General features: G+C 35.3%; 2 protein-coding genes across 2 annotated transcripts; both read left to right on the plus strand.

Annotated features, from left to right (window-relative positions):
- Positions 1–1,569: 1,569 nt before the first annotated feature.
- Positions 1,570–5,588, plus strand: LOC132556737 (uncharacterized). Its single transcript, XM_060221178.1, has 8 exons — positions 1,570–1,613; positions 2,114–2,219; positions 2,692–2,922; positions 3,201–3,316; positions 3,608–3,710; positions 4,296–4,422; positions 4,738–4,839; positions 5,461–5,588. Exons 1-8 carry the CDS (start codon positions 1,591–1,593, stop codon positions 5,586–5,588), a joined length of 936 nt encoding a protein of 311 aa, XP_060077161.1. The 5' UTR covers positions 1,570–1,590.
- A 6,266-nt stretch (positions 5,589–11,854) lies between these two features.
- Positions 11,855–15,710, plus strand: LOC132556739 (uncharacterized). Its single transcript, XM_060221181.1, has 8 exons — positions 11,855–11,898; positions 12,235–12,340; positions 12,813–13,043; positions 13,322–13,437; positions 13,729–13,831; positions 14,417–14,543; positions 14,859–14,960; positions 15,583–15,710. The coding sequence occupies exons 1-8, from the start codon at positions 11,876–11,878 to the stop codon at positions 15,708–15,710; spliced, it is 936 nt and encodes a 311-aa protein (XP_060077164.1). The 5' UTR covers positions 11,855–11,875.
- The last annotated feature ends 1,978 nt before the right edge of the window (positions 15,711–17,688 follow it).

Below are 17,688 nucleotides of genomic sequence, written 5' to 3' on the forward strand. Positions count from 1 at the left end.
AAATAATCCCGAGCGATTGCTAAAATGCAACATAATAATGATGACGTCACAATACGGATGACGCTATAAAGAAGCTGGTTGCCGTCACGTGGTTAAGAGGCATTCTCTGACAACGCCAGACATAGTTTTGCTCAGTAACATTGCTTTACAAATTATCGATCTTAAACGATATATAAAACCATGTATAGGATATATATCCCCCAAGTCAAGAGTATCGACGCTGCACTACAAAGGTACGTACTTCCTGATCTTTATCCTATCCTCAAAATTACTTCAATCAAGAAGGCCAGTGGCTGCTAATTAACCCCTAATCTAAAGGTACCAAATCGATCGTCCAATCATGTTCATTTGAGCTAATAGTTGACAAAATTTGATAAAAAATGTAGTGTTCAGGACCAGTACGCCAGATTTGTGTCTTTTTACCGCTTGATCTGTTGTTGCATAATCAAGATGCTTCTATAGATTAAATTAACTGTCAGTATTTTATAATCATTACTCGTCAAATTCAATCATTCTACTAGACTACTGTCAGTATTTTAAAAATCAATACTCGTCAAATTTAATCATTCCACAGGACTACTGTCAGTCGTTGAAAATCAATACTCGTCAAATTTAATCATTCTACTGGACTACTGTCAGTATCTTAAAATCAATACTCGTCAAATTAAATCATTCCACAGGACCACTGTCAGTTGAAAACCATTAAAGTGTTACGAATATGTTATACAACGGTATCTTCGTTCGTGGCTGATTATGCCTGCCTTAGACTCAGGATTAATGCAGGGAATCGAGGAGAGAAGATTCCTACCTTATCTCACTGCATGTCGTAGGTCGCAATTAATTGATGGGAACTCCCTGTCGGAGATGGCTTCTCCGATTCCTTTTAATTAGGGAACATTAGGAGACTGAACTGATATTTTTTTTTCTGTGTTATGAATATAGTGTGGACTGAAGAGATGAAAACCACAGACGTACAAGAAATCCTAAGGCGGAATAAACTTTGATTTCTACTATGTTATTATGGATGATTACCGTATGTAAAATCATATACACGCACTGAACTGACTTTTTTCTTGCTTGGATATAGTGTGGACTGGATGCACAGATACACAGATATGATTATGGGTCACGTGACTACACCAGTGACGTTTTTTGATATTCCGTACCCTATTTATGTTTTACGAAGTATTGCATACGCCGAGAAGTCTGCTTTTACCGGTAAATATACATTACATACTGTATTATGGTATAATGTATGATAATACAATGACGTATGGATAAGTTACTTAACAGGATACAATTTGTGGATGTATTGTTGTGTGGAACACTTCAGAAATAACACTGTCTCGCGGTCATTTTTAGTTTCAGATTGTGATGGTCTCCTGTGAGATTCTTGTCTTATGTGCAAAATGTTATTTCTTCAAAACCTCATGTTGTAATTCATTTCATATCTTATGTTGACACAGCAATGATTTCGTCGCTTTCTGATAAAACTGATTTTTAACAGGAATTCATGACATCGTTGAAATACTCAAAGACGTCGCTTTCATAGCGTGCACCGCTGTGACGTCAACAGGCAGAAGTTGTGTAATGAACAAGAATTCCAGCTGCACGTATGTATAAAAAAAATACGTATAAGTTATAATTTTACAAAATACATCTATCCTACTTGTATCTTATTTGGTGTCTTCTTTTAAAACATACATATAATGTGGATGTAACATTTTCAGTAAAAGTTCTAGGTAAGCAGAGTACTCGTCGATATCGATAACGTTATTGTAACGAGTTATCGAATATAAAGATATTTCTATGAACAATGCGTTCCTAGTTTATACCGCGAAAACGACGAGCCAGAGAAATAAGAAAATGACGTTACAAATACATATGTAATATTTAGGAAGACAAAACAATTTACAATATATGACGAAAAGTCGATCCTTCTACACATCTATCCTAATATGTTTTCTCCGGTCTGTAACACCCTGTTCTCTGGATTGTTTGCAATCGTTTTTCCTTCTCAACGCTAGATTTCGCCAATTTTTTTTACAATAACTTGTCAACGTCAATAGTATAGTGGTAATCATTTTTTCGTTTATTTTATTTTCTTTCTTAGGTTTACTTCAACAGAAATGAAAGACATCTACTCGATGATTGCGGAACTAAACAAACGTGCATCTGCTCACAAAGACATACTTCCCCAGCTCCGGGCGCTACAACAGGTATCTACAGTACGATTTCATGTGATTGTATCATATTACACTACACAATATCTCTATAACCCCAAGTCATTTCTGTTTAGGTTCATAATGGCATGAACAGAAAATATCATAGACATGTAAATAATGGAGGATTCTCATTTGGACGATGAGTTAAATTGAACAAAATTTTCTTTGCGTGTCACGTTTTCAAATCCAGTTGTCAATCGTTGTAAAGTACGTTTAATATGTAATTACATATTAAGCGTATCTTACGGCGGTTTAGTATGTTTATTATGGAATTGAATAGGTCCACTTTTATTGCTATGGTTCAAGTTCATCGATGCAAAGAAGGTAACGAAAAGTTCTCAAACGATAAACATCGTCTTTTCAGAAAGTACAATAAATTAATAAATCAATAAATAAATAGATCACATAAAACTAGTATGTGTGTATCAAAGATATAACGTGTGATTTTAAATGATTCTGTTGACAGCAATGCCGTGATAAATACAATCAGCTGACCAAAAGGAAAATCTTACTGAGGGCACAAGATAAGAAAATGGCAATGCTGACAAAAGACCAAGTTTCCAACGACGACACGATGAGAAGATGGTTGAATTACAAAATGAAAGTAGAACGTTCCACTTACGCCCACAACATCGCAACGAACAACTTCCGGGATATGTTGTACAAAGAGAGACGTCTTCGCCTTGATATGGAGGAGGTAATTGATACACTTTGACAAAGTAAATTCATGATAATCATTGTCATCCTGCTTAAAAATATATTAATTCTGGCAATTAAAAGGACAATTCCAATGCCCTCATTGAAATCCAGATATTTCCTTTGTAATATAAACTGCATCATGAGGCTACTGGAAAGCAAAATACGTAAGGCGTAGACAGTTTGCAGTAATTGAAAATATGAAACCTGATTAATGAACAAACGAATGAAATGTGGTCAAATCAAAACCAGTAACACTTAGTATTGAATTCGTTTCAGCTCAAGCACGAACTCCATCAAATCTTGTGTGAGAAAATTGAAAGAAGATTCCAGGAAACTTTGGAAAAGATGGCAACGACTATCGACCTTGTTGACTTGAACCGAAGTAATGCTCGGTAAGTTTATAGATAGATTTGAACAGGTAACAGAATGTGCTAAAATTAAACTACTTACAAACACGTTACCTGTAGAAGAGAAATGATATTTTACAGTCAGTCGTAAGATATAACCGGTATTTTCTGTCAAAGTTATTCTGAATGTCATTGTTTAAAGTAAGATTATTATATCTTAATATTAATTAACACACGTTAAAGTGAAATGATTAATTTTAAATATTCATTAACGAACGTGTCAAAAATGCATATTTGTTCTCACACACAACCTAATGGATTCTAATTTTACCACAGGTACCAGTCAGTAAAGTCATATATACAGACCATCGATGTACGAGAAATGGCCGACAATATGCTTCGGAATGGCAGTGTTGAATATGAATATCCGAATATCCAAGTGAGTATATTTAACATTCTGAACTTTAGAGCTTGTGGTACAAAATTCACTCATTAGACAGGCAGTGTAAACGTCATAAGCGGTCAGCAATAACGAGGGTATCTGCAGAATATGAATATGCCTCTGGTTTTATATTGTATCGTTTAGTCCCCGAGCTTTACCGTAATCTTCATGTCACGTTTAAATTCATTCCAACCAGTGTTCAGTGCATACGCACGTAATGGACGTTCTTTTAAAATCAGAAAATTATCAAAGTTAATTAATTATGAGACTAGTGAAACACATTTGACCTTTATTTTGGAGCATTTTTATTATCCTCAGTCATCTCCCTAGGCTTCAAATTTTAGGCTCTTGGCATCACTCACAAATCCTAGAGGGACGAAACAGCTGTATGATACAGTAAATTCATTGTCTTACTCTACTTACACCATTCTAATTTTTGTTATTGAAAGGTTTCTCCACTTATGTATCTTATGTAACATCTTACAGATATGACTAGCGTAAATTATTTACCCTGGAATGGACAAATTATAGGAATATGTCAATGACTTGGTAAATTATAAGTTACTTTTGTTCCTACAATAGGAAATTATAGAGGCTACTGGGTTCTTGGAGCCATTACCGAAGGGTCGCATGACGTCTTGGAGGCTACAGGAACACAAGATGGCGGACAATGATTTCATAACCCCATCACTACAGAGTGTGGATGATGGTAGGTATATAGTTGTATAGACCTACAAAATTTCTGAGCGTTAGAGACTAATAAAACGTCCTAAGACAATAAGGTAAATGAAGGGTGAAAGAACGGTATTTCTTTATATCTTAAAAAAGTATCTCACATGAAGGTTATACAATGGAGCTTCTTCCTTGCTTTATTTGATAACTTGTACGACCGGTATCTAAAGGGGGAAATTAATTAGAAGCTTGAAAACACATTGAACACATCTCGTCATGAGAACCATCTGGCGTCCTCCTCCAAATTTAATCAGAGAATGTTATTTACAAATCAACATTTCCTATATTACAGAAATGGACACTGGTTTAGATAGAAATACGAACAACGGACGTTACCTAAGAACTGTGGGATCGAAACATTTACCTGGACCGGAGTTTTTAAAGCTAAAAAAAGGTAGGTTGTTTCTTAGAATACCTTGATCCACGTCATGTTAGACCAACCATTGTTAGAGAAATATTTACAAACTTGTTTGTCAAAAATGTTTGATATGATATGTATACAACATGATCAAGGTTTGCATTAGGTATTTCATAAATGTGGCTCTTGAATAGGGTTCTTTTTAATAGATACTTCTAGAAATATCTGGACCTTTCTATTTTATGCGGTATACTCAGATATCTATTTTCGTTGACTTTAAGACCATTAGAGTACACATTTTTCACATAAGATAAAACTTATTACAAATCACACAACGAAATGAAATGCGGGATGTAAATTCAATGGGACTTAAAATAATATATAGTGTACATTTTGCATTAACTTTGTGTTTGATACAGTGTTCAGGAATAAAACGGTTTCAATTTCTCATCCAATCTCCTCAATACACTGTGAAAAGAGAACGCATCTATTCTGAAATATAATTTTGTTTATAGTTACTGTGTTATGAGATAAAGCAGACTTTTATTTAGTATTTATACTAAACTCCAAGGTTTTCGTTGTCAAAGGCAATAAAGCCGTGTCACATTAAACTAACTAAAATACAGGTAATACATCAAATTGTACATTATCTTGCAGATCAAACGTTCAAACAGAAGTTGACCGTGATGGGTGGTGAAGTAGCATTTGGCTGGTCAAGGAAGGGTCAGTTTGGTCAGAAGAAGTGGGGATTTTGTGACACTCGACTAGTCCTCAGGGTGGTGTGACAGCCAAGACTTTTGTTCACACAGCTCTTTCTAGATAAAGACGACGCACGGAAATAATCAAACTTAGATTCATTTTCCGCGCTTGAGAAAAGATGAGGCTTTTTGTCTAACTCAGCGACTTTTGACTTGTTTAATGTTATACCGTTTCATATATATCTTGTACCTTGTTGAAATGATATTTAATAAAACTTTTGAAAGGTATATTTCAGTCTTGTTTTGTTCGGTGTCCTATTGAGTTTAAAATATACGGGTTCATCACAAAAAAGCTTACAAAGTCAAAAATATGTATATTCTGGGCCACTATTCTAATAAATTCAAACGTGATATACAGGTTGATTCACAATGGAGTCACTGGATCTGAAGTCAGAATTGCAAGAAGAAATTACGGACTGCATTATACAGTTATAAACATATATACATACACAAAAAATGTAAAATAAGTATATGTATATTATCGTCATTTTGCCTAAGATCGATCAAAGAGGGATAGAACGACAATTCCGCGTTTAGACAGATTGTCTCTTTGCACATAGAAGTATTATTGGTGCTCTTCCATGCTGAATGGGACATACAGGTAGTAACATAATGATTGAATTAAGTTTTAAGTGGATAACTTAGAGCATCGGCTGCTTCCTTGATTAAACAAGAGTTTGTAAGATCACGACCAACAGATATTTGCAATCAGGATAATGCATTACATCGAAAAAGTCTTGTTGGGGTATAAAAATGTCAAAAACACGAGTGCCCTAATGACTCTGTATCGCTCACACTTTTTTCCTCAGTGCATGGGTTATTGACATTGAAAGTGAGTCTATATTAAATGTATATATTTCAATTTCTATCCAATCAGACTCAATGAAACTACTAAATGTGATCTGCTTCATTTACCGATGAATTTGACCAGTGCGTATCAATACAAATATTAGGTAAGGGCAGATAACTTCCAACTTCTACTAGAAGAATTTTGTATTCAATATTCAATAACTGTAAATTTGCGTTTCAAAAGATGTGAAGCGACTGAAACCTGATATTTCTTGTTATCCGCTTCGATGCCTGTAAAAAAAAAAAGGCCGACACCGCTACGTTTGCGAACCGGCGCACCAAGTCTAGACGTTGTTCCTCCGTGGGGAAAAAATGCAAACTGTCTTTGTTGCACAGTATTATTTAAATTTTCATTAAAGTTGTTGAAAAATATATTAAATTTGTTATTATTTAAGTTTAATTGAATATCAAGTAACCACGCTGAAATATATTTCAACCTTTCGCAATAATCTATCTGACTATTTACTTGTATGACGTCAAACGATATGATGACAAGAAACGAAAATGAAGATAAATTATGTTAGTTCCCATGCTATAGAAAACAAGAAGCGTGAATTGAAATATAAGGATTGAATCTCGCTTATGTCGAGTTCATGGGATGATGAATTGAGTTGGTCATGAGACAAATTCAACATGAATTAAGTTTGTCTCAAGACCAACTCAATTCATCACCCCATGAAATCGACATAAGCAAGATTCAATCCTTAATTAAATAAACTTTCAATCTAGCCTGCTTATCCTGCACGTTGAGTCTACAACTGATAGATACTGTTATGAACAACTTCAGTCAAACAATTTGTGGGCAGGTGAAGTCTTTTAAAAGTCTTAACAAATTCGACGCCTGTAACTTAGCATATGGGCCAAGGTCATTACCTTAAACAAACAACCAAATATGATTCTAGAAAGTTTAGTTAGTTTTTGATAAACTTGATCTAAAAGACGACGGTCGCAAGTTTGCGACGTATAGACAACGTATAAGTCATGTTGTCAGCATATCTATATAACATAATACCCAACCAAGTCCTGTTGTCAGCATATCTGTATAACATAATACCCAACCAGGTACTGTTGTCAGCATATCAGTATAACACAATACCCAGGTACCCAGGTACTGTTGTCAGCTTATCAGTATAACATAACATCCAACCAGGTCCTGTTGTTAGCATATCTGTATAACATAATACCCAACCAGGTCTTGTTGTCAGCGTATCTATATAACATTACACCCAACCAGGTCTTGTTGTCAGTATATCTGTATAACACAATACCCAACCAGGTCTTGTTGTCAGCATATCTGTATAACATAACACCCAACCAGGTCCTGTTGTCAGCATATCTGTATAACATAAAACCTAACCATGTCTTGTTGTCAGTATATCTGTATAACACAATACCCAACCAGGTCTTGTTGTCAGCATATCTGTATAACATAACACCCAACCAGGTCCTGTTGTCAGCATATCTGTATAACATAATACCCAACTAGGTCCTGTTGTCAGCATATTTGTATAACACAATACCCAACCAGGTCTTGTTGTCAGTATATCTGTATAACATTATACCCAACCAGGTCTTGTTGTCAGCATATCTGTATAACATTACACCCAACCAGGTCTTGTTGCCAGCAAATCTGTATAACATAATACCCAACCAGGTCTTGTTGTCAGCATATCTGTAAAACATAATACCCAACCAGGTCTTGTTGTCATTATATCTGTATAACATAATACCCAACCAGGTCTTGTTGTCAGCATATCTGTATAACATTACACCCAACCAGGTCTTGTTGCCAGCAAATCTGTATAACATAATACCCAACTAGGTCTTGTTGTCAGCATATCTGTATAACATAATACCCAACCAGGTCTTGTTGTCAGCATATCTGTATAACATAACACCCAACCAGGTCCTGTTGTCAGCATATCTGTACATCATAATACCCAACCAGGTCTTGTTGTCAGCATATCAGTATAACATAATACCCAACCAGGTCTTGTTGTCAGTATATCTGTATAACATAATACCCAACCAGGTCTTGTTGTCATTATATCAGTATAACATAATACCCAACCAGGTCTTGTTGTCAGTATATCTGTATAACATAACACCTAACCAGGTCTTGTTGTCAGCATATCAGTATAACATGACACCCAACCAGGTCTTCTTGTCAGCATATCTGTATAACATAACACCCAACCAGGTACTGTTGTCAGCTTATCTGTATAACATAACCCAACCAGGTCCTGTTGTCAGCATATCTGTATAACATAACACCCAACCAGGTACTGTTGTCAGCTTATCTGTATAACATAACCCAACCAGGTCTTGTTGTCAGCATATCTGTATAACATAATACCCAACCAGGGTCTTGTTGTCAGTATATCCATTTTACCTGACAACAAACTAAGTCCTGTTGTCAGCATGTCTGTTTTACCTGACAACAAACTAGGTCCTGTTGTCAACATGTCTGTATAACCTGACAACAAACTAGATTCTGTTGTCAGCATGTCTGTATAACCTGGTAACAAACTAGGTCCTGTCGTCAACATGTCTAAATAACCTGCAAACTATTTGGATATTGTCAGCGTGTCCTTAAAAACCAACATCTAGTTAGGTGCTGTTGTCAGCATGTCCATAATATCCCGACATCCAGTTAGGTTCTGTTGTCGGCATGTCCGTAATATTCCGACATCTAGTTGGGCCCTGTTGTCAGCGCGTGGTCCTGTAACGATATTTCTTGAGGATGAGGGCGTGTATGGTATACTATAAGTAGTGGACGGGAACAACGAAATACTAGAGATAATGCCGGTATTCGGCCAAATACTGTTCACTTTTTATATTATTGATATCAAAATGGTCAGAAATTAATAACCTACCGGTAAAATGCCACTGGAATACGACAAACTAAATTTAAAATTAAATTTGAATGTGAAACGAGACCGGTAAATGTACAGATATAGCTTTGTCTGTGTGTTGAAATCCAAATCAACCGAGGTAGGTATCAAGGGAACACGTCGTTGGCATGTATTTGATTCACATTCAGGTGACATTGGTTACATAAATACGTATACAAACTCCGAAGCGTATGCCAAGTTTTCAGTCAACAACAATCTCAGAAAACAGACTTCTTTTCGTGTAGAACTTAATTCTCACCAGCTGTCAATGTTTTTGACATAACCGAAATAGAAACGGACAATTTTGAGGACATGTTTGTTTGGTCAGTTTTATATATTTACCAATAAAATACGTCCTTTGAACAGTGAAATTGTCCTTGTTCCTATTTTGAGGAATACCAACAACGTTCTTTGAATTTCACATTTACGTCCCACAAACTTTTGTTTCGCTTTACTTGGTTAATAAGTGGTATCCACTGTTTTATTTAGGATGTTCTAAAGTATCAATGACAATTGTACTTATCGTCCTCTGATTTTCGGGCATCACGTGATTGATTTTCCAAATTAAACACTGCTAACACCTTTATATATTACCATAGAAATATATTATTTATCTATTTTACGATCTATCAAATCAAAATATGAGTCGGTGAGCTGACCTTAAAACTAAATGTTTCATCTCGTATAAAAGAATGCTTTCCAACTGATCGCTCCGAAATAATCCCGAGCGATTGCTAAAACGCAACATAATAGTGATGACGTCACAATACGGATGACGCTATAAAGAAGCTGGTTGCCGTCACGTGGTTAAGAGGCATTCTCTGACAACGCCAGACATAGTTTTGCTCAGTAACATTGCTTTACAAATTATCGATCTTAAACGATATATAGGACCATGTATAGGATATATACCCCCCAAGTCAGGAGTATCGACGCTGCACTACAAAGGTACGTACTTCCTGATCTTTATCCTATCCTCAAAATGACTTCAATCAAGAAGGCCAGTGGCTGCTAATTAACCCCTAATTTACAAGTACCTAATCGATCGTCCAACCATGTTTATTTGAGCTAATAGTTGACAAAACTTGAGAAAAAAGTAGTGTTCAGGACCAGTATGCCAGATTTGTGTCTTTTTACCGCTTGATCTGTTGTTACATAATCAAGATGCTTCTATAGATTAAATTAACTGTCAGTATTTTAAAATCAATACTCGTCAAATTCAATCATTCTACTGGACTACTGTCAGTATTTTGAAAATCAATACTCGTCAAATTTAATCATTCTACAGGACTACTGTCAGTATTTTGAAAATCAATACTCGTCAAATTTAATCATTCTACAGGACCACTGTCAATAGTAGAAAATCAATACTCGTCAAATTTAATCATTCCACAGGACTACTGTCAGTATTTTGAAAATCAATACTCGTCAAATTTAATCATTCTACAGGACCACTGTCAATAGTAGAAAATCAATACTCGTCAAATTTAATCATTCCACAGGACTACTGTCAGTATTTTGAAAATCAATACTCGTCAAATTTAATCATTCTACAGGACCACTGTCAATAGTAGAAAATCAATACTCGTTAAATTCAATCATTCTACTGGACTACTGTCAGTATTTTGAAAATCAATACTCGTCAAATTTAATCATTCTACAGGACCACTGTCAATAGTAGAAAATCAATACTCGTCAAATTCCATCATTCCACAGGACTACTGTCAGTCGTTGAAAATAAATACTCGTCAAATTTAATCATTCTACCGGACTACTGTCAGTATTTTAAAATCAATACTCGTCAAATTAAATCATTCCACAGGACCACTTTCAGTTGAAAACCATTAAAGTGTTACGAATATGTTATACAACGGTATCTTCGTTCGTGGCTGATTATGCCTGCCTTCGACTCAAGATTAATGCAGGGAATCGAGGAGAGAAGATTCCTACCGTATCTCACTGCATGTCGTAGGTCGCGATTAATTGTTGGGAACTCCCTGTCGGGGATGGCTTCTCCGAGTTTGTCTTCATACTTCGCACTGAACTGACTTTTTTTTCTTGAATATAGTGTGGACTGGGTGCACAGATACACAGACATGATTATGGGTCACGTGACTACACCAGTGACGTTTTTGGATGTTCCATACCCTATCTATGTTTTACGAAATATTGCATACGCCGAGAAGTCTGCTTTTACCGGTAAATATACATTACATACTGTATTATGGTATAATGTATGATAATACAATGACGTATGGATAAGTTACTTAACAGGATACAATTTGTGGATGTATTGTTGTGTTGTACACTCCAGAAACAACACTGTCTCGCGGTCATTTTTAGTTTCAGATTGTGATGGTCTCCTGTGAGATTCTTGTCTTATGTGCAAAATGTTATTTCTTCAAAAACTCATGTTGTAATTCATTTCATATCTTATGTTGACACAGCAATAATGTTGTCGCTTTCTGATCAAACTGATTTTTAACAGGAATTCATGACATCGTTGAAATACTCAAAGACGTCGCATTCATTGTGTGCACCGCTGTGACGTCAGCAGGCAGTAGTGGTGCAATGAACAGGAATTCAAGCTGCACGTATGTATAAAAAAATACGTACAAGTGATAATTTTACAAAATACATCTATCCTACTTGTATCTCATTTGGTGTCTTCTTTTAAAACATACATATAATGTGGATGTAACATTTTCGGTAAAAGTTCTAGGTAAGCAGAGTACTCGTCGATGTCGTTAACGTTATTGTAACGAGTTATCGCCCTTGTTTTCTCCGGTCTGTTACACCCTGTTCTCTGGATTGTTTGCAATCGTTTTTTCTTCTCAACGCTAGATTTCGCCAATTTTTTTTACAATAACTTGTCAACGTCAATAGTATAGTGGTAATCATTTTTTCATTTATTTTATTTTCTTTCTTAGGTTTACTTCAACAGAAATGAAAGACATCTACTCGATGATTGCGGAACTAAACAAACGTGCATCTGCTCACAAAGACATACTTCCCCAGCTCCGGGCGCTACAACAGGTATCTACAGTACGATTTGATGTGATAGTATCATATTACACTACACAATATCTCTATAACCCCAAGTCATTTCTGTTTAGGTTCATAATGGCATGAACAGAAAATATCATAGACATGTAAATAATGGAGGATTCTCATTTGGACGATGAGTTAAATTGAACAAAATTTTCTTTGCGTGTCACGTTTTCAAATCCAGTTGTCAATCGTTGTAAAGTACGTTTAATATGTAATTACATATTAAGCGTATCTTACGGCGGTTTAGTATGTTTATTATGGAATTGAATAGGTCCACTTTTATTGCTATGGTTCAAGTTCATCGATGCAAAGAAGGGAACGAAAAGTTCTCAAACGATAAACATCGTCTTTTCAGAAAGTACAATAAATTAATAAATCAATAAATAAATAGATCACATCAAACTAGTATGTGTGCATCAAACATATAACGTGTGATTTTAAATGATTCTGTTGACAGCAATGCCGTGATAAATACAATCAGCTGACCAAAAGGAAAAGCTTACTGAGGGCACAAGATAAGAAAATGGCAATGCTGACAAAAGACCAAGTTTCCAACGACGACACGATGAGAAGATGGTTGAATTACAAAATGAAAGTAGAACGTTCCACTTACGCCCACAACATCGCAACGAACAACTTCCGGGATATGTTGTACAAAGAGAGACGTATTCGCCTTGATATGGAGGAGGTAATTGATACACTTTGACAAAGTAAATTCATGATAATCATTGTCATCCTGCTTAAAAATATATTAATTCTGGCAATTAAAAGGACAATTCCAATGCCCTCATTGAAATCCAGATATTTCCTTTGTAATATAAACTGCATCATGAGGCTACTGGAAAGCAAAATACGTAAGGCGTAGACAGTTTGCAGTAATTGAAAATATGAAACCTGATTAATGAACAAACGAATGAAATGTGGTCAAATCAAAACCAGTAACACTTAGTATTGAATTCGTTTCAGCTCAAGCACGAACTCCATCAAATCTTGTGTGAGAAAATTGAAAGAAGATTCCAGGAAACTTTGGAAAAGATGGCAACGACTATCGACCTTGTTGACTTGAACCGAAGTAATGCTCGGTAAGTTTATAGATAGATTTGAACAGGTAACAGAATGTGCTAAAATTAAACTACTTACAAACACGTTACCTGTAGAAGAGAAATTATATTTTACAGTCAGTCGTAAGATATAACCGGTATTTTCTGTCAAAGTTATTCTGAATGTCATTGTTTAAAGTAAGATTATTATATCTTAATATTAATTAACACACGTTAAAGTGAAATGATTAATTTTAAATATTCATTAACGAACGTGTCAAAAATGCATATTTGTTCTCGCACACAACCTAATGGATTCTAATTTTACCACAGGTACCAGTCAGTAAAGTCATATATACAGACCATCGATGTACGAGAAATGGCCGAGAATATGCTTCGGAATGGCAGTGTTGAATATGAATATCCGAATATCCAAGTGAGTATATTTAACAATCTGAACTTTAGAGCTTGTGGTACAAAATTCACTCATTAGACAGGCAGTGTAAACGTCATAAGCGGTCAGCAATAACGAGGGTATCTGCAGAATATGAATATGCCTCTGGTTTTATATTGTATCATTTAGTCCCCGAGCTTTACCGTAATCTTCATGTCACGTTTAAATTCATTCCAACCAGTGTACAGTGCATACGCACGTAATGGACGTTCTTTTAAAATCAGAAAATTATCAAAGTTAATTAATTATGAGACTAGTGAAACACATTTGACCTTTATTTTGGAGCATTTTTATTATCCTCAGTCATCTCCCTAGGCTTCAAATTTTAGGCTCTTGGCATCACTCACAAATCCTAGAGGGACGAAACAGCTGTATGATACAGTAAATGCATTGTCTTACTCTACGTACACCATTCTAATTTTTGTTATTGAAAGGTTTCTCCACTTATGTATCTTATGTAAAATCTTACAGATATGACTAGCGTAAATTATTTACCCTGGAATGGACAAATTATAGGAATATGTCAATGACTTGGTAAATTATAAGTTACTTTTGTTCCTACAATAGGAAATTATAGAGGCTACTGGGTTCTTGGAGCCATTACCGAAGGGTCGCATGACGTCTTGGAGGCTACAGGAACACAAGATGGCGGACAATGATTTCATAACCCCATCACTACAGAGTGTGGATGATGGTAGGTATATAGTTGTTTAGACCTACAAAATTTCTGAGCGTTAGAGACTAATAAAACGTCCTAAGACAATAAGGTAAATGAAGGGTGAAAGAACGGTATTTCTTTATATCTTAAAAAAGTATCTCACATGAAGGTTATACAATGGAGCTTCTTCCTTGCTTTATTTGATAACTTGTACGACCGGTATGTATAGGGGGAAATTAATTAGAAGCTTGGAAACACATTGAACACATCTCGTCATGAGAACCATCTGGCGTCCTCCTCCAAATTTAATCAGAGAATGTTATTTACAAATCAACATTTCCTATATTACAGAAATGGACACTGGTTTAGATAGAAATACGAACAACGGACGTTACCCAAGAACTGTGGGATCGAAACATTTACCTGGACCGGAGTTTTTAAAGCTAAAAAAAGGTAGGTTGTTTCTTAGAATACCTTGATCCACGTCATGTTAGACCAACCATTGTTAGAGAAATATTTACAAACTTGTTTGTCAAAAATGTTTGATATGATATGTATACAACATGATCAAGGTTTGCATTAGGTATTTCATAAATGTGGCTCTTGAATAGGGTTCTTTTTTAATAGATACTTCTAGAAATATCTGGACCTTTCTATTTTATGCGGTATACTCAGATATCTATTTTCGTTGACTTTAAGACCATTAGAGTACACATTTTTCACATAAGATAAAACTTATTACAAATCACACAACGAAATGAAATGCGGGATGTAAATTCAATGGGACTTAAAATAATATATAGTGTACATTTTGCATTAACTTTGTGTTTGATACAGTGTTCAGGAATAAAACGGTTTCAATTTCTCATCCAATCTCCTCAATACACTGTGAAAAGAGAACGCATCTATTCTGAAATATAACTTTGTTTATAGTTACTGTGTTATGAGATAAAGCAGACTTTTATTTAGTATTTATACTAAACTCCAAGGTTTTCGTTGTCAAAGGCAATAAAGCCGTGTCACATTAAACTAACTAAAATACAGGTAATACATCAAATTGTACATTATCTTGCAGATCAAACGTTCAAACAGAAGTTGACCGTGATGGGTGGTGAAGTAGCATTTGGCTGGTCAAGGAAGGGTCAGTTTGGTCAGAAGAAGTGGGGATTTTGTGACACTCGACTAGTCCTCAGGGTGGTGTGACAGCCAAGACTTTTGTTCACACAGCTCTTTCTAGATAAAGACGACGCACGGAAATAATCAAACTTAGATTCATTTTCCGCGCTTGAGAAAAGATGAGGCTTTTTGTCTAACTCAGCGACTTTTGACTTGTTTAATGTTATACCGTTTCATATATATCTTGTACCTTGTTGAAATGATATTTAATAAAACTTTTGAAAGGTATATTTCAGTCTTGTTTTGTTCGGTGTCCTATTGAGTTTAAAATATACGAGTTCATCACAAAAAAGCTTACAAAGTCAAAAATATGTATATTCTGGGCCACTATTCTAATGAATTCAAACGTGATATACAGGTTGATTCACAATGGAGTCACTGGATCTGAAGTCAGAATTGCAAGAAGAAATTACGGACTGCATTATACAGTTATAAACATACATACATACACAAAAAATGTAAAATAAGTATATATATATTATCGTCATTTTGCCTAAGATCGATCAAAGAGGGATAGAACGACAATTCCGCGTTTAGACAGATCGTCTCTTTGCACATAGAAGTATTATTGGTGCTCTTCCATGCTGAATGGGACATACAGGTAGTAACATAATGATTGAATTAAGTTTTAAGTGAGTAACTTAGAGCATCGGCTGCTTCCTTGATTAAACAAGAGTTTGTAAGATCACGACCAACAGATATTTGCAATCAGGATAATGCATTACATCGAAAAAGTCTTGTTGGGGTATAAAAATGCCAAAAACACGAGTGCCCTAATGACTCTGTATCGCTCACACTTTTTTCCTCAGTGCATGGTTTATTGACAATGAAAGTGAGTCTATATTAAAGGTATATATTTCAATTTATATCCAATCAGACTCAATGAAACTACTAAATGTGATCTGCTTCATTTACCGATGAATTTGACCAGTGCGTATCAATACAAATATTAGGTAAGGGCAGATAACTTCCAACTTCTACTAGAAGAATTTTGTATTCAATATTCAATAACTGTAAATTTGCGTTTCAAAAGATGTGAAGCGACTGAAACCTGATATTTCTTGTTATCCGCTTCGGTGCCTGTAAAAAAAAAGGCCGACACCGCTACGTTTGCGAACCGGCGCACCACGTCTAGACGTTGTTCCTCCGTGGGGGAAAAATGCAAACTGTCTTTGTTGCACAGTATTATTTAAATTTTCATTAAAGTTGTTGAAAAATATATCAAATTTTGTTATTATTTAAGTTTCATTGAATATCAAGTAACCACGCTGAAATATATTTCAGCCTGTCACAATAATCTATCTGACTATTTACTTGTATGACGTCAAACGATATGATGACAAGAAACGAAAATGAAGATAAATTGCGTTAGTTCCCATGCTATAGAAAACAAGAAGCGTGAATTGAAATAAAAGGATTGAATCTCGCTTATGTCGAGTTCATGGGATGATGAATTGAGTTGCTCATGAGACAAATTCAACATGAATTAAGTTTGTCTCAAGACCAACTCAATTCATCACCCCATGAAATCGACATAAGCAAGATTCAATCCTTAATTAAATAAACTTTCAATCTAGCCTGCTTATCCTGCACGTTGAGTCTACAACTGATAGATACTGTTATGAACAACTTCAGTCAAACAATTTGTGGGCAGGTGAAGTCTTTTAAAAGTCTTAACAAATTCGACGCCTGTAACTTAGCATATGGGCCAAGGTCATTACCTTGAACAACCAACCAAATATTATTCTAGAAAGTTTAGTTAGTTTTTGATAATCTTGACCTTACAGACGACGGACGCCGCACCACGGCATCAGCTCACTAGATCGTTTGGGTCAGATGAGCAACAAATGAATGTGATTTCTATGTAAACGTTTACCTTTTCACAACTTTTGTTGAAATATTCTTATTTAGATTTATACCTTTATTAATGCGTGAAGATTTTTTCTGAAATTCTATCAGTGTTAGTATTCTGTTACCAAGTTTGCGACGTATAGACAACGTTTAA

Source organism: Ylistrum balloti, unplaced genomic scaffold, assembly GCF_031769215.1.
Source record: "Ylistrum balloti isolate Yb309-2 unplaced genomic scaffold, AGI_CSIRO_Ybal_v1 Utg370590, whole genome shotgun sequence".
Lineage (NCBI taxonomy): Eukaryota > Metazoa > Mollusca > Bivalvia > Pectinida > Pectinidae > Ylistrum > Ylistrum balloti.

Coding starts and splice junctions, on each gene's coding strand:
- LOC132556739 (XM_060221181.1), top strand. CDS start 11,876: ATGAACAGGAATTCAAGCTGCAC. Junction 11,899..12,234: donor AACAGGAATTCAAGCTGCAC/GTATGTATAAAA, acceptor TTTCTTTCTTAG/GTTTACTTCAACAGAAATGA. Junction 13,438..13,728: donor TTGAACCGAAGTAATGCTCG/GTAAGTTTATAG, acceptor ATTTTACCACAG/GTACCAGTCAGTAAAGTCAT.
- LOC132556737 (XM_060221178.1), top strand. CDS start 1,591: ATGAACAAGAATTCCAGCTGCAC. Junction 3,317..3,607: donor TTGAACCGAAGTAATGCTCG/GTAAGTTTATAG, acceptor ATTTTACCACAG/GTACCAGTCAGTAAAGTCAT. Junction 3,711..4,295: donor ATGAATATCCGAATATCCAA/GTGAGTATATTT, acceptor TTCCTACAATAG/GAAATTATAGAGGCTACTGG.